This window comes from Phyllostomus hastatus, unplaced genomic scaffold (genome assembly GCF_019186645.2).
Source record: "Phyllostomus hastatus isolate PE091 unplaced genomic scaffold, TTU_PhHast_1.1 phas_contig_1, whole genome shotgun sequence".
NCBI lineage: Eukaryota > Metazoa > Chordata > Mammalia > Chiroptera > Phyllostomidae > Phyllostomus > Phyllostomus hastatus.
Genome location: NW_025333498.1, coordinates 29,914,338 through 29,931,882, shown reverse-complemented (window position 1 = coordinate 29,931,882; position 17,545 = coordinate 29,914,338). Strand labels below are relative to the sequence as shown.

At 35.1% G+C, this 17,545-nt stretch overlaps 1 protein-coding gene across 4 annotated transcripts in view; it reads right to left on the bottom strand.

The window, feature by feature from the left end:
* WDSUB1 (WD repeat, sterile alpha motif and U-box domain containing 1) overlaps nucleotides 1-17,545 on the bottom strand; it is a 75,097-nt gene that overhangs the window by 39,679 nt on the left and 17,873 nt on the right. For all 4 annotated transcript variants that reach the window (XM_045829840.1, XM_045829982.1, XM_045830067.1 and 1 more), the window contains exons 5-9: nucleotides 15,027-15,120; nucleotides 7,535-7,568; nucleotides 4,301-4,341; nucleotides 4,114-4,220; nucleotides 3,027-3,206 (exon numbers count right to left, since the gene is read on the bottom strand). In XM_045829840.1, the coding sequence (XP_045685796.1) occupies nucleotides 3,027-3,206; nucleotides 4,114-4,220; nucleotides 4,301-4,341; nucleotides 7,535-7,568; nucleotides 15,027-15,120 (456 nt within the window). The remainder of the gene's footprint in view (nucleotides 1-3,026; nucleotides 3,207-4,113; nucleotides 4,221-4,300; nucleotides 4,342-7,534; nucleotides 7,569-15,026; nucleotides 15,121-17,545) is intronic.

Sequence of the window (17,545 nt, the reverse complement as noted above, 5' to 3'; positions counted from 1 at the left end):
GACAGTAACCAGGGGGAAGGAGGGAGAGGGATAACAGGGGAAAGAAGGGGAAGGCTCATCAAGGAATGTGTATAAAGGACCCATGGACAAAGCCAAAGGGGAATAGGATTGAGAGTGGGAGGTGGGAGGTGGGGGGTCTGTGTGGCATGGAAGAGTGGTAGGGGGGTAAATGGAGACAAGTGTACTTGAACAACAATAAAAAATACAAATAAAAAAATAAAAACACCCCCCCCACAAACAAAGCAGATACCTTGTTTACTAGAGAATATGCAACATTTTGGTGTCCATTTCTAATAATGATTTTCCTAATTCAGCTATTAGATCACCATATAACTTAAATTGTATTTCAATTTTGGTTTGGGCCTGAAACTTCCTACTGGGGTTCTTTTAGGGGGTCAAACTGTTCTGAAATTAGGTAGTGGTATACATACTAAAAATCACTGAATTTTACATATAAAAATTACTTGAACACTGAAAATTACAGAACACTGTTGAAAAAAAATTTAAAAAGACCTGAATAAACAGAAAAATATCCCATGCTTATGGATTGGAAAATTTAATAATTGTTAGGATGACAATAATCCTCAAGTTGATCCACACATTCAGTATAATTCCTGTGAATATCAGGTGGCTTTTTTTTTTTGCAGAAATTGAAATTTTGCATAAAATTCATATGGACATGCAAGGAACCCAGAGTAGCAAAATCAATCTTGAAAAACAGAAACAAAAACAAAGATGGAGAACACATACTTTTCAATTAAAAAATTACTACAAATCCACAGTAATTAAAACAGTGTGGTACGTATAATAGACAAATAAATCAATGAAATGGAACTGAAAGTGCAGAAATCAACCCTTACATTTATGGTCAATTGATTTTCAACAAGGTACCAAGGTAATTCAAAGGGGAAAGAATAGTCTTTTCAACAAATGGGGCTGGACAACTAGATACCCACATCTAAAAGAATGAAGCTAGACCCCTACTTTATATGGTTTATAAAAATTAAGTCAGAAATTGATCACACACCTAAATCTAAGAGCTAAAACTGTAAAAGTCATACAAGAAAACATAGGTGTAAATCTTTGGTACTTGGGATTAAGCAATGGTTAGATATTATACCTATAGCACATGCAACAAAAGAACAGAAACAGATAAACTGGACTTCATCAAAAGTTAAAACTTTCATGTAGTAAAGGAAGAAAATACTTACAGATCATGTATCTAATAAGAATCTAGTATCCAAATTTATATATAAACAACTCAACAATAAAAAGACAACCTAATTTTTTTTATATCAGCAAAGGATCTGAATAGACATTTCTCGAAAGAAGATACACAAGTGGCCAACAAGCACACTATCCGTCAGGAAAATGCATATCAAAAGCACGACAAACCACTAGGATGGCTATAATTTAAAAAGCAAACACATGTTGATGACATGAAAAAATTGGAATCCACATGCACTGCTAGTGAGAAAGTAAATAAAACAGCATAGCTGCTTTGGCAAATAGTCTGGCAGTTCCTCAAATGTAAGCACAGAGTCACCATTGGACCTGCCGATTCCATTCCTAGTTACATGTCCGAGAAAACTGCAAACAGATGCCCACTCGGTTAGGCATGATGTTCCTAACAGCATTCTTCATAATAGCTAAAAATTGGAAACAGTCCAAATTCAATCAACTGATAAATGGATGAGCAAAAAGTGATAAATTTATACAATGGAATGTTATTCAGTCATGAAAAGAAATGAAGTACTAACATATACTACAAGGAGGATAAACCTTGAAAACCTGCTAAGTAGAAGAGGCCAGACACAAAAGGCCGTATATTACATGATTCCATTTGCATGAAGAATCAAGAAGAGGTAAATCCTTAAACAGAAAGTAGACTAGTGGTTGCCAGGGCCTAGAGAGAAAGGGAATAAGAAGTGACTACTAATAGGTGTGGAGTTTCTTTTCGAAGGGATGAAAATGTTTGAAATTAGATAGTGGTAGTAGTTTTACAACTCCATATATATATTAAAAACCACTTATAAAAGGGTGCATTTTATCACATGTAATTATATCTCAAATTTTTAAATACATGTTTTATTTAAAAATTTTAATTATGGTTTATTGTTTATGCTATTACAGTCATCCCAAATTTTCCCTCACACAGTGCCCCCACTCCCTCAGGCAATCCCCACACCATTGACCATGCCCATGGGTCCTGCATATATGTTCTTTGGCTACTCTATTTATTCCCTATGCCCTACTTTACACCCCCATGACTCTTCTGTAACTACCAATTTATACTTCTTACTCCCTTCACCTTTTTACCCATACTCCTACCCCTGACACCCTCCCATATGGTAATCTTATCTTTTTAAGTTGATTTTATTAGGGTGACATTGGCTAATAAGACTATATAGATTTCAGGACTACAATTCTACATCTATACACTGTATTGTGTGTTCACCACCCCAAGTCAAGTCTCCTTCCATCACCATTTCTCCCCCTTTACTCTCTCCTGCCTCTCCCATCCCCCTTTCCATATGGTAATCACCATACCATTGTCTGTCTATGAAGCAGAGTTTATTTTTGTTTGTTTGTTTAATCCCTTCACCTTTTCCACCCAGCCCCAACCCCCGAAATTAGTTGCATAGTAGCTTTAGTTACCTTAACATTTATTTTCCATAACCCAGCAATTTTCAACCAGTGTGCTGTGCCACACTAGTCTTCCACAGGAATTTTTAAAACATGTAATACTTGACTATTCAGTCAGGGGCACTGATCTCTTTTCCCTTAGACTGTCAAATAAGAAAGTGACAATAGCCAATACGACAGCAGCTATCTGGTGTAACTGAATCAAAATTATACCCATTTTTTGTCAGATAAGCAAAAAATATAATGTGGTTTTTGGTGTGCCACAGAAATTTAGTAATTAGTTTGTGTGTGCCATGAGATGAAAAAGGTTGAAAATCGCTGCCCTACTCTAATAAACATATATTGTCCTATACAAAGACATAATCTCCCACTAATCTTACCAATTTTCAAATCATCAGCCAGACTTTCTTTTGTAAGATTCAACAGTTCTTTCCCATCAATGTTATTCATTTTGAAAACGCCAGCAAGGTCTTTTAACTCTTGTGCACAAAGCCATGTTGAGACGTCATCTTCGGACCAATCTTCAGTAAACGGCTTCAGCTGATCTTCTGTGCTCCTTGCTTCAAAACAGACAAACCAAAACCCCACCAAAAAAAGGCAAGTAAAATAACAACAAACAAAAGAAAAACTGTTTCCTTTATAAACAGTCTCACTTTGCCCTCAAATTTGTGTTTTACTGTTTTTTTTAAAGATTATATTTTTATTTATTTATTTATTTATTTATTTATTTAGAGAGGGAAGGGAGGGAGAAAGAGAGAGAGAGAAACATCAATGTGCGATTGCTGGGGGCTGTGGCCTGCAACCCAGGCATGTACCCTGACTGGAATCGAACCTGCGACACTTTGGTTCGCAGCTCGCGCTCAATCCACTGAACTACACCAGCCAGGGCTGTGTTTTACTGTTTTAACATCCTTTTAAAAAATTTCAGAAAATCAAGTAGCAGGTATAATTAAAGGATTATTTAGTACATTAAATGCTATTTTGGAATCTTTTTTACTGAATAAGAACAATTTTTCTTTACTATATAAAATTCTTATCAGTGAAAGAATTCTTTTGACTCTATCACCTGCATATCAGGACCACTATTTGGTTAATTCTGGCAGTGATTAAAAAAAACTTAAATTATGTGTCAATGTTGCCTGAGGGGACCAAAATAAAACTATAATTTCTGTTTTGTTTGCAGGCTATATTTATCTGAAAAAATGAGTATGAAATGTAAATAATTAGCTTACAAAACTATGGGAAGTGTTATATACATGAATGTGTGTCCAAACTATTTATCAACAGTTCCAACATGAGTCAACTACTTTATCACTGTCTTCTCTAAAATTATCTTTAAATTATATTCAGTATGTATGTATACTTTATATTGGAAAAAGCAATGTTAATGATTTGTCAAAGATACAGAATTTCTGATTTTAATGGTGAAGGGGTTTGAATTGGGTTAAATATGTTGTCCTCACTAACCTTGGCAGAGCGTTCCTGGATCAAATTGCCAGATGTTCACAGTTTTGTCCATTGAACCAGTAGCGAGTAGAAGGATATTGGGTGCAAAGGCACAAGTTGTGACATACCTAGTTAATAAAAACAACTATTATATACCCTCAGACTAATGTTTTAATTATATTAGTACAAAGTGGGGTTAAGTCCAGACCTGGTATGCTGAGTCAATATGTGAAGCATATTCTCAGTGTTCTGAAGGAGAAAAAAAGAAAACAGCTTTAAATTTACTTAGGCACAACTTACTAATAAAAACTTGTTTGACATGAATGGTTTATATGCTCTATGTATTTTAACATTATTATTAGTCGCTAATATAGGTTGAAACTTTATGCAATGAATAAAGAATAGAAACTATCCCTAATAATATTATCAGCTACCGGTTTCACTCTTTCTTAATAATCAACACCGTTGTCTACAAGAACTTCCCCAGAAATTTTTCAGGGAAATTTTTTTGTGTACTCCAGGCTTTTGGTGATTTGTTTGAACTTACTAATAGTAACCTAAACATCTATAGCATGAAATAATTTGTATTTTACTATGGCATTTGACTTGTACCCATTGCAGGACCAGTGAGTAAAAATTAGTCACTTAGATTCTGAGTACACTTAGCTGGCCATCCAGCATCTAGCTGTACATAACAGATTCATATATGTATTTTATGGAAAAATTTAATGTTATAATTGTTTTTGCAAATGTAAAATCTCATGATAATTTCATCAAAATCTTTAAGGATCTACTTTATCTCATGTGAGTATTCTTTCCCAATTCCTGCCAGAACTCTCAGTAATGTGAACTTCTACATGGAGAATTAGTTCCTTACTTGACCCAAACACCTTTTCTCCATATATTTTGTTGATTATGTTATTACAGTTGTCCCATTTTTTTCTCCCCTTTATTTCCCTCCAACCTGGACCCTACCTCCTACCAGCATTCCCCCCTCTTAGTTCATGTCCATGGGTCGTACATGTAAGTTCTTTGGCTTCTATATTTCCTATACTATTCTTAACTTCCCCTGTCTATTTTGTACTTACCATTTATGCTTATTTCCTGTACCTTTTCCCTCTTTTGCCCCCCTCAAACTCCCTACTGATAACCCTCCATGTGCTCTCCATTACTGTGACTCTGTTCCTGTTCTAGTTGTTTGCTTAGTTTTCGTTTTGTTTTTTAGGTTCAGTTGTTGATAGTTGTGAGTTTGCTGTCATTTTACTGTTGATAGTTTTGATCTTCTTTTTCTTAGATAAGTCCCTTTAACATTTCATATAACAAGGGCTTGGGGATGATGAACTCCTTTAACTTGACCTTATCTGGGAAGCACTTTATCTGCCCTTCCATTCTAAATGATAGCTTTGCTGGATAGAGTAATCTTGGATGTAGGTCCTTGCCTTTCATGACTTTGAATACTTCTTTCCAGCCCCTTCTTGCCTGTAAGGTTTCTTTTGAGAAATCAGCTCATAGTCTTACAGGAACTCTTTGTAGGTAACTGTCTCCTCCTCTCTTGCTGCTTTTAAGATTCTCTCCTTACCTTTAATCTTGGGAAATGTAATTATGATGTGTCTTCATGTGTTTCTCCTTGGATCCAGATTCTTTGGGATTCTCTGAGTGTCCTGGACTTTCATGTCTGGTTCCTTTGCCAGATGGGGAAAGTTCTCCTTCATTATTTGTTCAAATAAATTTTCAATTTCTTGCTCTTCCTCTTCTCCTTCTGGCACTCCTATGATTTGGTTGTTGGAACGTCTAAAGTTGTCCTGGAGGTTCCTAAGCCTCTCCTCATTTTTTTGAATTCTTATTTCTTCATTCTGTTCTGGTTGAATTTTTATTTCTTCCTTCTGGTCCAAATCATTGATGTGATTCCTGGTTTCCTTCCCTTCACTGTCAGTTGCCTGTATATTTTTTCTTATGTCTCTTTGCATAGCTTTCACTTTTTCCTCTATTTTATGACCACAGTCAACCATTTCTGTGAGTACCTTGATTACCAGTGTTTTGACCTTTACATCTGTAAGGTGGCTGTCTCTTCACTGCTTAGTTCTATCTTTGGATTTTTGATCTGTTCTTTCATTTGGGCCATATTTCTTTGTCTTGGGGGCCTATTATGTTCTAAGGGACGGAGCCTCAGGTATTCGTCATCTCAGGGCAACCCAGGTTGCTGTGTTGTGGTGCTGTATGTTGGGGAGGGGTCAGAGAGGGAACAATGCTGCTTGCTCAGCTCTTGGCTGGCTTTCAGTCGCTTCTTCCGCTACCCACAAGCAAATAGGGCTCTTCTGATTTATTTCCAGGTGGGTGAGTTTGTGTATGTTCTAGGACCCTGTTGGTCTCCCCAACAAATTCTCCTGTGAGGCTGGGACTTTCTCCCACTGCCCCAACACCCAACAGGTTTTTATAGCCACAGGTTTTGAGGCTTTCTTTTCCCATGCTGGAACCCTGAGTTGTGTGATCTGTCTCGCTCCCCAGTTGTTCCTTTCAGTTTATCTACACATGAATGTGGGACCACCCAAGCCCTCCAGCTGCCACATTACTGTGAGTCTTCTCTGCCCCTGCTAACCATGTGCACCCCTCCTACTGGTCTGGATGATTGTTTCTTCTTTAACTCCTTGGTTGTCTGGCTTCCATACAGTTCAATTTTCTGGCAGTTCTGGTTATTTTTTTAATTTAAATTTGCTGTCGTCCTTCTTTTGGTTGTGTGAGGAGGCAAAGTTTATCTACCTATGCCTCTATCTCAGCCAGAAATCTACCCACTACACTTTGATTAGTATTTGTGTCTCCATTTCATTTGCTGGCATAGCTACAACCTGAACTCAATCAATGTAAGTCTTTCCTCAATACTGACTTCTCTTGAAGAATATTTTTATTAACTACATCTTCACTATATGTAAGCCATTCACTTTTCTTCATACTCATGCAATCTGGTCTTTATTTACATGGTTCTACCCCCAACACCCATTTTTCCAAAACCACTGTATCCTACTCTTCCTTATACTAGTCTCTAAATCTAGCCAGGACTAATAGTGGTAGGCCACTTTCACATACCCTGGGGTAAGCATTCACCCTTTGTTGTTATGAAAACCTGGTGTAAAACTTTAAGAAAAATGGATATAAAGTGATATTTTGGATATTGGTTCTCTTTAAGTCTTTGTTTTCTTTGATAAAATTAAACATGCGTCCATCTTAAAATCAGTATTGAAATATTTAAGGACTTCTCCCAGGACCAGTCCCTCACTTGACTACTTCAGCATTTCTGAAAATGTTTATATTATATTCTTGGGTACCCTTAAACAACAAAAAAAGGGTATATATTTTTTCATCTTGTCTAACTAAACTTGAAGTTCAGCAGCCTAATAAATAAATATACTTTACACAGATCACACATATGAGATTTTCAAATACTTACAATATCATACACTATGACTGACTTATCCACTGATCTTTAAAAGAAAGAAAATGTGAGTGAAAAGTTCTATAAAAACAAAGTATAGCATTTATTTATTAGTATATTAAATTCATTTAAGTAACTTTTTAAGAAAAAACTGAAATACTGATATACAAACATTTAGAATGTACCTTTTCATATTAATGAACTTTTATTCAAAAAACGACATGCCATATATGAAATTTACCAGAAAATTATAAACTTTATTAAATGCTAGCATGTGTTATTTGTACTATATAGCCATAAAGAGAATAAACATTTGTGATGTATAAATAAGGGGCAATCACATCAAGTTAGTAACTCAAAGGGGAAAACCACCACACAAAAAGGCTATTACTTGCTCCCTGTTTTTTTTTCAGATAGCATTGTTCTTTATCATTGATATGGCTGTGCCTTTATTAGTAATCCATGTGTGTGTCTTGACTGTGACTCATTCTTGAAAATTATAATTCTAAACTTGATATGAACTCTACATTGTTTTGGTTAGTGGCATAAAAATTAAAAACAACCAGCTTGGGTTATTCTAGTGGTGGAAAAAATCATACAAAAAAAGCATAATATTATATAACAAAATACATAATTAAAAATAACAGATAAACATGCTTCCACATGATATTTTCCTCCTTTTGGAATTGGTGTTTATATCACCTTGATATATATTGCAAGGCAAGAAAACATAACAACCAAGTGTTACTACCCTCTGTACCACTTTAATAATTTGTAATTATTAAAAATTAGCTGTTTATAGTCTGACCACAGGAGTCATGCCTATGGAAGTCTTAAAATTCCTTTCCATAAAACTTAAAATCACTAATTTATTAAGCTATTCAGTGTTGATAATTTATCTTGACTCCAGAATCTTTGTCATATATTCAAAATAAGAATCAATGTTCACATATAAAATAAAAGAAAATGGGAATCATATAAATGCATTCTGGATGTTAAAAAAACATAGTTATAGCATTAAATGCTAAATTTCAGCCAAAAAACATTAAGAAATCATACTTGCAGCTACCATTACTTGAATATGTACACGCCAGACATAATTTATAGACACTCTTATTTAGTCTTAAATCCCTCAAGCCACAAAGTATTATTACTGGAATATTTAAAATTCTTAGAGAAAATTCCATTCTGAGCATCCTAAAAAACAGAACAAAAAGAAAATTCCAATTTCTGAGACTACCACTAGTACAATTAAAATCAATTCATCCTAATGATATGTCACCTGAGAAGCTGAATTATCAGCAGTAATCTTAGGAGTACTGTGTTAGGAAGCAAGAGTTCATATGGAAAGAGTAAGCAACAGGCCAAACAAATACCATGCTTGTGGACAGGAAGAGTTAACCTTATCCATGCTACCCAAAGCAATCTACAGATTCAGTGCAATCTCTTTTAAAATACCAATGCCATTTTTCACAGAACTAGAACAAATAATCCTAAAATTTATATGGAACCACAAAAGACCCCGAATACTCAAAGCAATCTTGAAAAACAAGAACAGAGTTGCAGGTATCATGCTATCTGAAATCAAACTATATTACAAGACTATAGTAACCAGTATGGTACTGACATAAAAACAGACACAGAGAGTGAAACAGAATAGACAGAGCAGATATAAACCCATGTCTACATGGTGAGTTAATCTATGACAAAGAAGACAAGACTGTAAAATGGAGTAAAGAAAGTCTCTTTAATAAACAGTGCCGGGAAACTAGATGCATACATAAAAAAGAATACAAATGGATCACTTTCTTACATCAACTACAAGAATAAACTCAAATTTTTAAAGACTGGAATTAAGACCTGATACCATAAAACACCTAGAAGGTAATATAGGCAGTAAACTCTTGGACATCACTTTCAGAAATATACAGGGTCCAGAAGAAGCTCAGGGTCTGGAACACCTGCCTGAGTGTGGTTGGTAGGGTAATAATATGGGTGTAATAATTTATAGTTTTAATTTGAACATTTCACCTAAAATGTCATATGGTGCACTTAGGTGTGATATTGTTATGCTGCAGAATTACATGCTTTTCATTTTGTAATAAAAGATTTTGTAATAAAAAAGGGAGCATTATTTGTGCCAGACCCTGTATTTTTTGGATATGTCTCCTCAGGCAAGGGAAACAAAAGAAAAAAGAAAAAGAAAAATAAATGGGACTACACCAAACTAAAAAGTTTTTGCACAGCAGAGGAAACCATCAACAAAACAAAAAGATAATCTACTGAATGGAAGAAGACATTCATCAATGACACATCCAATAAGGAGTTAATAGCCAAAATATATAAGAAATTCATATAATTTAACACAAAAAAATCTAATTAAAAAGGGGGCAGAGGGCCCGAATAGACATGCTCCAAAGAGACATACAGGTGGCCAAGAAACATATGAAAAGAAGCTTAGCATCACTAATTATCTGGCATACATAACTTAAAACCACAATGAGATATCACCTCACACCTGTCAGATGGGTATCAGCAATAAATCAACAAACAAGTGTTGGCGAGGATGTGGAGAAAAGGAGATCCTCATGCACTTTTGGTTGGACTGTACATCGGTGCAGCCACTATGAAAAACAGTGTGGAGAGCCTTCAAAAAATTAAAAAATAGAACTACCATATGAAAACAATCTCATTCACAATTGCTTCAAAAAGAATAAAATACCTAAGAATAAACCTACCCAAATATGTATAAGACCTGTACTTGGAAAATTATAAAACACTGAAGAAAGAAATTGAATAAGATACAAATAAGTGGAAGCACATACCATGTTTATAAATAGGAAGAATTAACATCATTAAAATGTCTATACTACCCAGAGCAATCTACAGATTCAATGTCATTCCTGTCAAGATTCCAATGACGTATTTCACAAAACTAGAACCAATATTTCAAAAATTTATATGGAACCACAAAAGGCCCAGCATAGCCACAGTGATCCTGAGAAAGAAGAACAAAGTTGAGGAATCACACTACCTAATATTAAACTATACTACGAGGCCATAGTAATCAAAACAGCATGGCACTAGCATAAAAACAGACACACAGATCAATGGAACAGAATAGAGAGCCCAGAAATAAACCCACACCTTTATAGTCAATTAATATTTGACAAAGAAAGCAGGCACATACAATGGGTTGAGGATAGTTTATTCAATAAATGGTGTTGGGAAAATTGGACAGTTACATGCAGAAAAATGAAATTAGGCCACCTTCTTACACCACACACAAGAATAAATTCAAAATGGATCACAGACTTAAATGTTAGACCTAAAACCATAAAAATCATAGAAGAAAGCATAGGCAGCAAAATCTCTGACATTGCTCATAGCAATATTTTATTGGATATATCTCCCAGGCAAGGGAAACAGAACTACATCAAACTAAAAAGTTTTTGCACAGCAAAAGAAATTATCAACAAAATAAAAAGACAACCCACAGAATGGGAGAACATATTTGCTGGTACAGCTGACCAAGGGTCAATATCCAAAATTTATAAAGAACTTACAAAACTCTATACCAAAAAACCAAAACCCATTTAAAAAATGGGCAAAGGACCTGAATAGATACTTCTCCAAAGAGGAAATACAGGTGGCAATAGACATATCAAAAGATGCTCAAAGTCACTAATCATTAGAGAACTGCAAATTAAAACCAAAATGAGATATCACCTCACACCTGTCAGAATGGCTATCATCAATAAATCAACAAACAAGTTCTTGCAAGGTTGTGGAGAATGGGGAAGCCTTTTGCACTGTTGGTGGGAATGCAGATTGGTGCGGCCACTGTGGAAAGCAGTCTGGAGATCCCTCAAAAAATTAAAAATGGATTTGCCTTTTGACCCAGTGATCCCACTTCTTGGGAATATATCCAAAGGAACCCAAAACACCAATTCAAAAGAACATAAGCACTCTTATGTTCATTGAAGTGTTATTTACAATCTCCAAAATATGGAAGCAGCCCAAGTGTCCATCAGTAGATGAGTGGATAACACAACTACAGGATATTTACACATCACAATTCTACTTGGCCAAAGAAAATTTTATCCTTTGACAGTATAGATGGACCTGGAGAACATTATGCTAAGTGAAGGTCAGTCAGAGAAAGACAAATACCATATGATTTCACTTATACGTGGAATCTAATGAACAAACTGAACTAACAAGAAAAATAGAGACAGACTCATTGATGGAGAGCAGATGACAGCTATTGGTGGCGGGGTGGAGGTTAGGGGGTGGAGGGATTGAGCAAGAAGGAAAAGGACTCATGGACATGGACAGCAGTGTGGTTGTTGGGGGAGGGGTGTATAACAGGACTAAATGGTAATGGAGTAAAATATAATAAAAATTTTTTTAAACTCATTTCTATGTTATCCTAAATCCTATGTTTTTGGATTTTATACTTCCTAGACCATCAACCCTCAAGAATATATTAAATGTGATTTATAACAGACACTAACCTGAGAATTTTAGCCAAAAAAAAGGCAGATGGCATGGGTATTCAAATTTCGCTAAAGCTTTCACAAGACATCTAATTTCAAGCAATGTAATATCTAATAACCTTCCATACTATAAATTTTAACATGTACTCTTTAGCTACTAATGAACTAACTTGTCCTATAGGATTGTTAACAGTGTTGTAAAGAGATAGGAAATAAAGGTGATTTGAGTTTTGAAATAAAGGTGATTAAGCTTTCTTATGCCAGTCCCTACTGAGCCAGAGAGGGTTGTTTGTTAAAGCCACTCCTAAATAATGACAATTTATTTATTTGTGACAGTCCTAATTCATGATAATCTATCATCCACGTTTATAAAATGGATTAAGAGATATAAGGGGTTTAAATGGTAATGGAAAACATGTAATAAAGATTTTTTAAAAGGTAAAGTATCTTGTTGGGAGGAAAAGAGGACATTTACTTCCTATCTCTTGTATAATAAAATTTATTTTTTGGTCTCTTTTCACCCTTCTCCTCCTGTTTAGCAGAAAAGAACAAACAGATGACTGAAAAGTTTGGGAGAGAACCATCAGCCATGTGGCTCAGCCTCTTCCAGGTTTTCTTCTCCCTGATGTGCTCCTGAGTGGACAGTCTGCAGTGGTCCATACTGCCCAAGAGTGAACAAGTAAGTCAGAGATAGATCAAGTCTAGTTAACAGTTATCTGGCCTCTCTGTCCTGCTTTTCTCTTTCTCTGGTTTTCAACTCAAGAGGAGGGTGTTATTTATTGAGCTCTTAAAACTACACAGTGATGGATGTTTTAAAACTGGTTTCCAAGGAATGCTAAGAACTGAGAATTTACGGGAAAAGGCAGCCTCCATTTGAATTATAACAACTGACTCTTCCTGCTTGAATAGAAGCTGATGCATGTCGTGTTCATTTTGTCTGGTTGGATCAAAAGAGGTGGGGTGGAACAAAAGACAAATTCTAAGGGGTTAGAGGACAGTTGTGGAGAAAGATGGAGGAGAAGTTCCTCCATATTTTGCTCCATGAGGTATGACATCATTCTAATGCTCAAAGCTAATGGAAAATGTGATGCAAATATGAGAATCTTTGTATCTTCTGCTAATCCAAGATATTGAAGAGATTTTCAAAAATGTAAAACAATGCCACTCAGACACTGATGGCTTTTATCTCTAGTTCCACTATCTTGGTAGTGTTAGCCAGTTCAGCAAGGCATAGAAGAAATCTAAAGTATAAGGATTAGAAAGGAAGAGACAAAAACCATCATTATTAATGCACAATTTCGTACATAAAAAATTCAAAATTAGAATCTTTGTAGAAAAACCCATTGTCTTTCCATATATATTTCTCCATATTAGCCACATCTTTTATAATAGCAACAAAAATTTGCTATTATAAAGTACCCAGAAATAAATCTAATAAGAGATGAGGAAAATGTCTATACAGAAGACAATTATTAAAAGAAATCAAGACAAATGGAAAAATAGTCCATCTTCATCTATTAGAAGACTCAATATCATACAATAATCAATTTTCCCCAGATTTATCAGATTCAATATACTCCCAATCAAAATCCAAACAGTTATGTTCAGAGGGGAGAATTGGAAGCAATTTGACAAGCTAATGCTAAAATTTACTTGGAAGTGTCAAAAGCCAATAGTAACCAAAATATAAAGCCTAAGAAAGAATAGCATTAGAACAAAGATAGGCAAACAGAAAAATAGAACAGAATAGCTGGCTGAGAATCATATCCACACATATGTGGTCAATGATTTCTGACAAGTTGGCATAACAAAGTGGGTTTTTCAATGCATAGTTCTGGATGACTGGACATCCACATGGAAAGGAATGAAACTGGACTCCTATTGCACATCATATATACCAATCTAATTTGAGGAACAAGAAAGTTTTAGAAGACAATACAGGAGAATATCTTTATGACCTCAGAACATAAAGAAACTAACTACTAAAATTATAAACTGTAAAAAGGCAAATCCACAGGGTAGGAAAAGATATTTGCAACACATATAACCAATAAATGGCTCATATATAGGAATGCAGGAAGGATATATATTTTTAGCAATAAAGCAATAAAAAAAGATAACCTTGAAGGAAAATGGGCAAGAAACTTGTACAGGCACTTCACAAAAGAGGAAATACATATGGCCAATAAAATTTTGAAATGGTTCTAACCTCAGTGTTTTGGGGAAATGCAAATTAAAGCCACAGTAAGATAACACGTCACACTCATCAGAATAGCTAAAATTAAAAAGACTCACAATACCAAGTATAGGCTAGGTTGTGAAATAATCCTGCTATAGGTATATTCAACCACTTGGAAAACAATGTGTTACCTTCCAAAGTTGAAAATCCAACTATTCTATGACCCATCAATTCCATTCCTATGTATTTATCCTATAGAAACACAGAATCATGAGCACCAGGAGATACAGATATGTTCATAGAATTATTATTATAATACTCCCAAACTGAAAATAATTCATAGCTCATGAACATTAATATGAATAAATTATAGTACATACATGGAATGGAATATTACACAGCAATGAAAACCAATAAACCACAGCTACATGCATAAATATATTTTATGCATTATATGCATTATAAATATATGTATTATAAATATTATGCATTATAAATATATATTATGTTTGCAATGCTGCAATGCTGCAAACATAATAGTGAGTTAAAGAAGCCAGACATAAAATAATTCACATTGTACAATTTGTTTTAAATCAGTTTAAAAGGAAAAAGCAGTACTGCTTATGTCCTGAGGCACTGCCACCAGAAAGGTGGAAGGGGAAGATGTCCTGAGCAGAACCAGGAACGTGCTATTTCTTCACCAGAGCAGCGGTTATAGATTTGTAACACAGTTATTTATCAAGCTATTCTCTGATGTGTTATGTACTTTTCTGTATGCCTGTTTATTCCATATCAAAATGATTTAAGGAAATTAAATGAAATGGCTTACCCTGAGACTAGCAGCTGCCCATTGTGAGAAAAAGCACAAGCCAGAATAGGAGCACAGTGCCCGCTCAGTGTACTTTTATATTTTAATTCAAAACCTGCAAATAATAAGGCGAGAAAGATTAACAAGCTGATCTTGGTTAGAATTCCTTCTTAAGTCAAAGCTATTACACTTATTCAATTAATTAGTGCCTAAAGGACACAAATGAAAAAAATCCTCATGTGACTCAGGCACTGGAATGCTGTGTGTGATTAAGTGGCTTCAGAAGTTCAATAATAAGTAAGGAAAATAGTGTGCTTGGCAAGCACCAGACAGGAGGTTGCTATAATTATCAAAATTTTTTAAATATAAAATTTAAACTATATTACAATCTTGGTGTTTAATTTTTTAAATATATGTTATATATATATTTTGAAAGATTTTATTTATTTATTCTTAAAGAGAGGGGAAGGGAGGAAGAAAGAGAGGGAGAGAAACATCAATGTGTGGTTGCTTCACACATGCCCCCTTACCAGGGACCTGGCCGATAACCCAGGCATGTGCCCCAGACTGGGAATTGAACTGGCAACCCTTTGTTTTGCAAGCCCATGCTCAATCCACTGAGCCACACCAGCCAGGGCATTATATATATTTTATTTAATAATGTACATATACAAATTGTCCAAATACCCTAAAAAAGAATCAAGTACCTGTAGTTTAAGAAATCTGACTTTAAGAAATATTTTCTCATTTCATCAATAAAAATTAATGAATGGTAATTTATATAACTTATAGTTCCAGTATACCTTATAACACTCCTATCAAGTATGATAACACAAAATCCTATCCTTCATGACAGCATGGATAGAACTGGAGGGCATTACGCTAAGTGAAAAAAGCCAGGCAGTGAAAGACAAATGCCATATGATCCCACCTACAAGTACAGCCTAATCAACAAAACAAACAAGAAACCAAAATAGAACCAGAGACAGGGAAACAAAGAACAAACTGACAGTAACCAGAGGGGAGGAGGGAAGAGGGTAACAGGGGGAAAGAAGGGGAAGTGTCCAGTCAAGGAACATGTAAAAAGGACCCATGGACAAAGCTAAGGTGGGCGGGTGGGGAGGAATGAGTGTGGCAAGTGGGGGTTGTTGGTAAGGCAGGGGGAGAGCATTGGGGGAAAATGGGGACAACTAAAATTGAACAACAATAAAAAAATATTTTAAAGTGAAACACAAAAATCCTTCTTATGGTTTGTGTAAACACTTGAAATCACAACTATTTTAAAGGTAAACTGAGGGAATTCAATAAATTTCAGTGGCAATCAATAAAAATAATTTTTATTTTTAAAATTAACTAGTAAAAACAACTTTACTGACAATCAATAAGAATAATTATTAAGAAATTGGCCTGGGACCAATTTCCCAGACAAGAAACTAAGCGAAATCTATTATCTTCTCAGACCTAATAAAAACTCTTTTGAAGTGTTAATGACTCTTAAGATCGCAAGCATTTAACTAAAAAAAAAATCATTAGAGCAAGTGTCAACAAAAATACATATTTGTTTTCATTTAATATTAAATATGTGTTTTATTTCTATCCAAAATTTTTTTAAAGATTTTATTTATTTATTTTTAGGGATGGAAGAGAGGGGGAGAGAGAGAGAGAGAGAGAGAGAGAGACAGAGAGACAGAGAGAGAGAGAGAAAGAGAGAGAGAGACATCAATGTGCAGTTGCTGGGGGTTATGGCCTGCAACCCAGGAATGTACCCTGGCTGGGAATCGAACCTGGGACACTTTGGTTCCCAGCCCGCGCTCAATCCACTGAGCTACACCAGCCAGGGCTATCCAAAATATTTTTTAAAATATTTTTATCTGGGAGAACCGATGTGGGCATTAAAAGCACTGTGTGGAACATACAGATCAGGAAGTAGGCATAATCAATCAAGCAGAGCAAAAATGTTAAGTTGCCAACCAAATTAAGGCCAAAGACTTGCAATGACCATAAGAAAAAATTTTATTATCAAATAAAAGATCCCTATGTCTGTCTACTCCCCCCCCAGTAAAAATTAGGTACAAATGATGATAAATGCTTTATCAAATGCTTTAATTGAACGTTTACAAACTGTTACATTTTTTAAAGAGTCAGTGTAAAGACACATTTTCCAGACAGTGTATGAAAAGCTTTACTTTTGAAGAATTTTATTAAAAATACATTGTGTTCTCAACGTCTGCACATATGACTACTGTCACTGTTTATTATAAGAATTGCACCTTAGTAGGGGCAGAGGAAGAATTAGAATAGATCAGAGAATTGAAGGAACTCTTATCCTCATCAGCAAATACCTGAACACATGAGAAGATACTATGTGCAACATAATACACAGTAAACTAACAAAATTTCCACAAAAAGACATGCATCTATTTCCTGCCAAGAGGCCCTTCTCTGTACACTAGTATAATGACAAAGATTCACTCCTATACCACACTCTGCCAGGCTCTTCTTGTGAGTCCTCTTCTCCATTAATCCTTGACCTTGGCCTA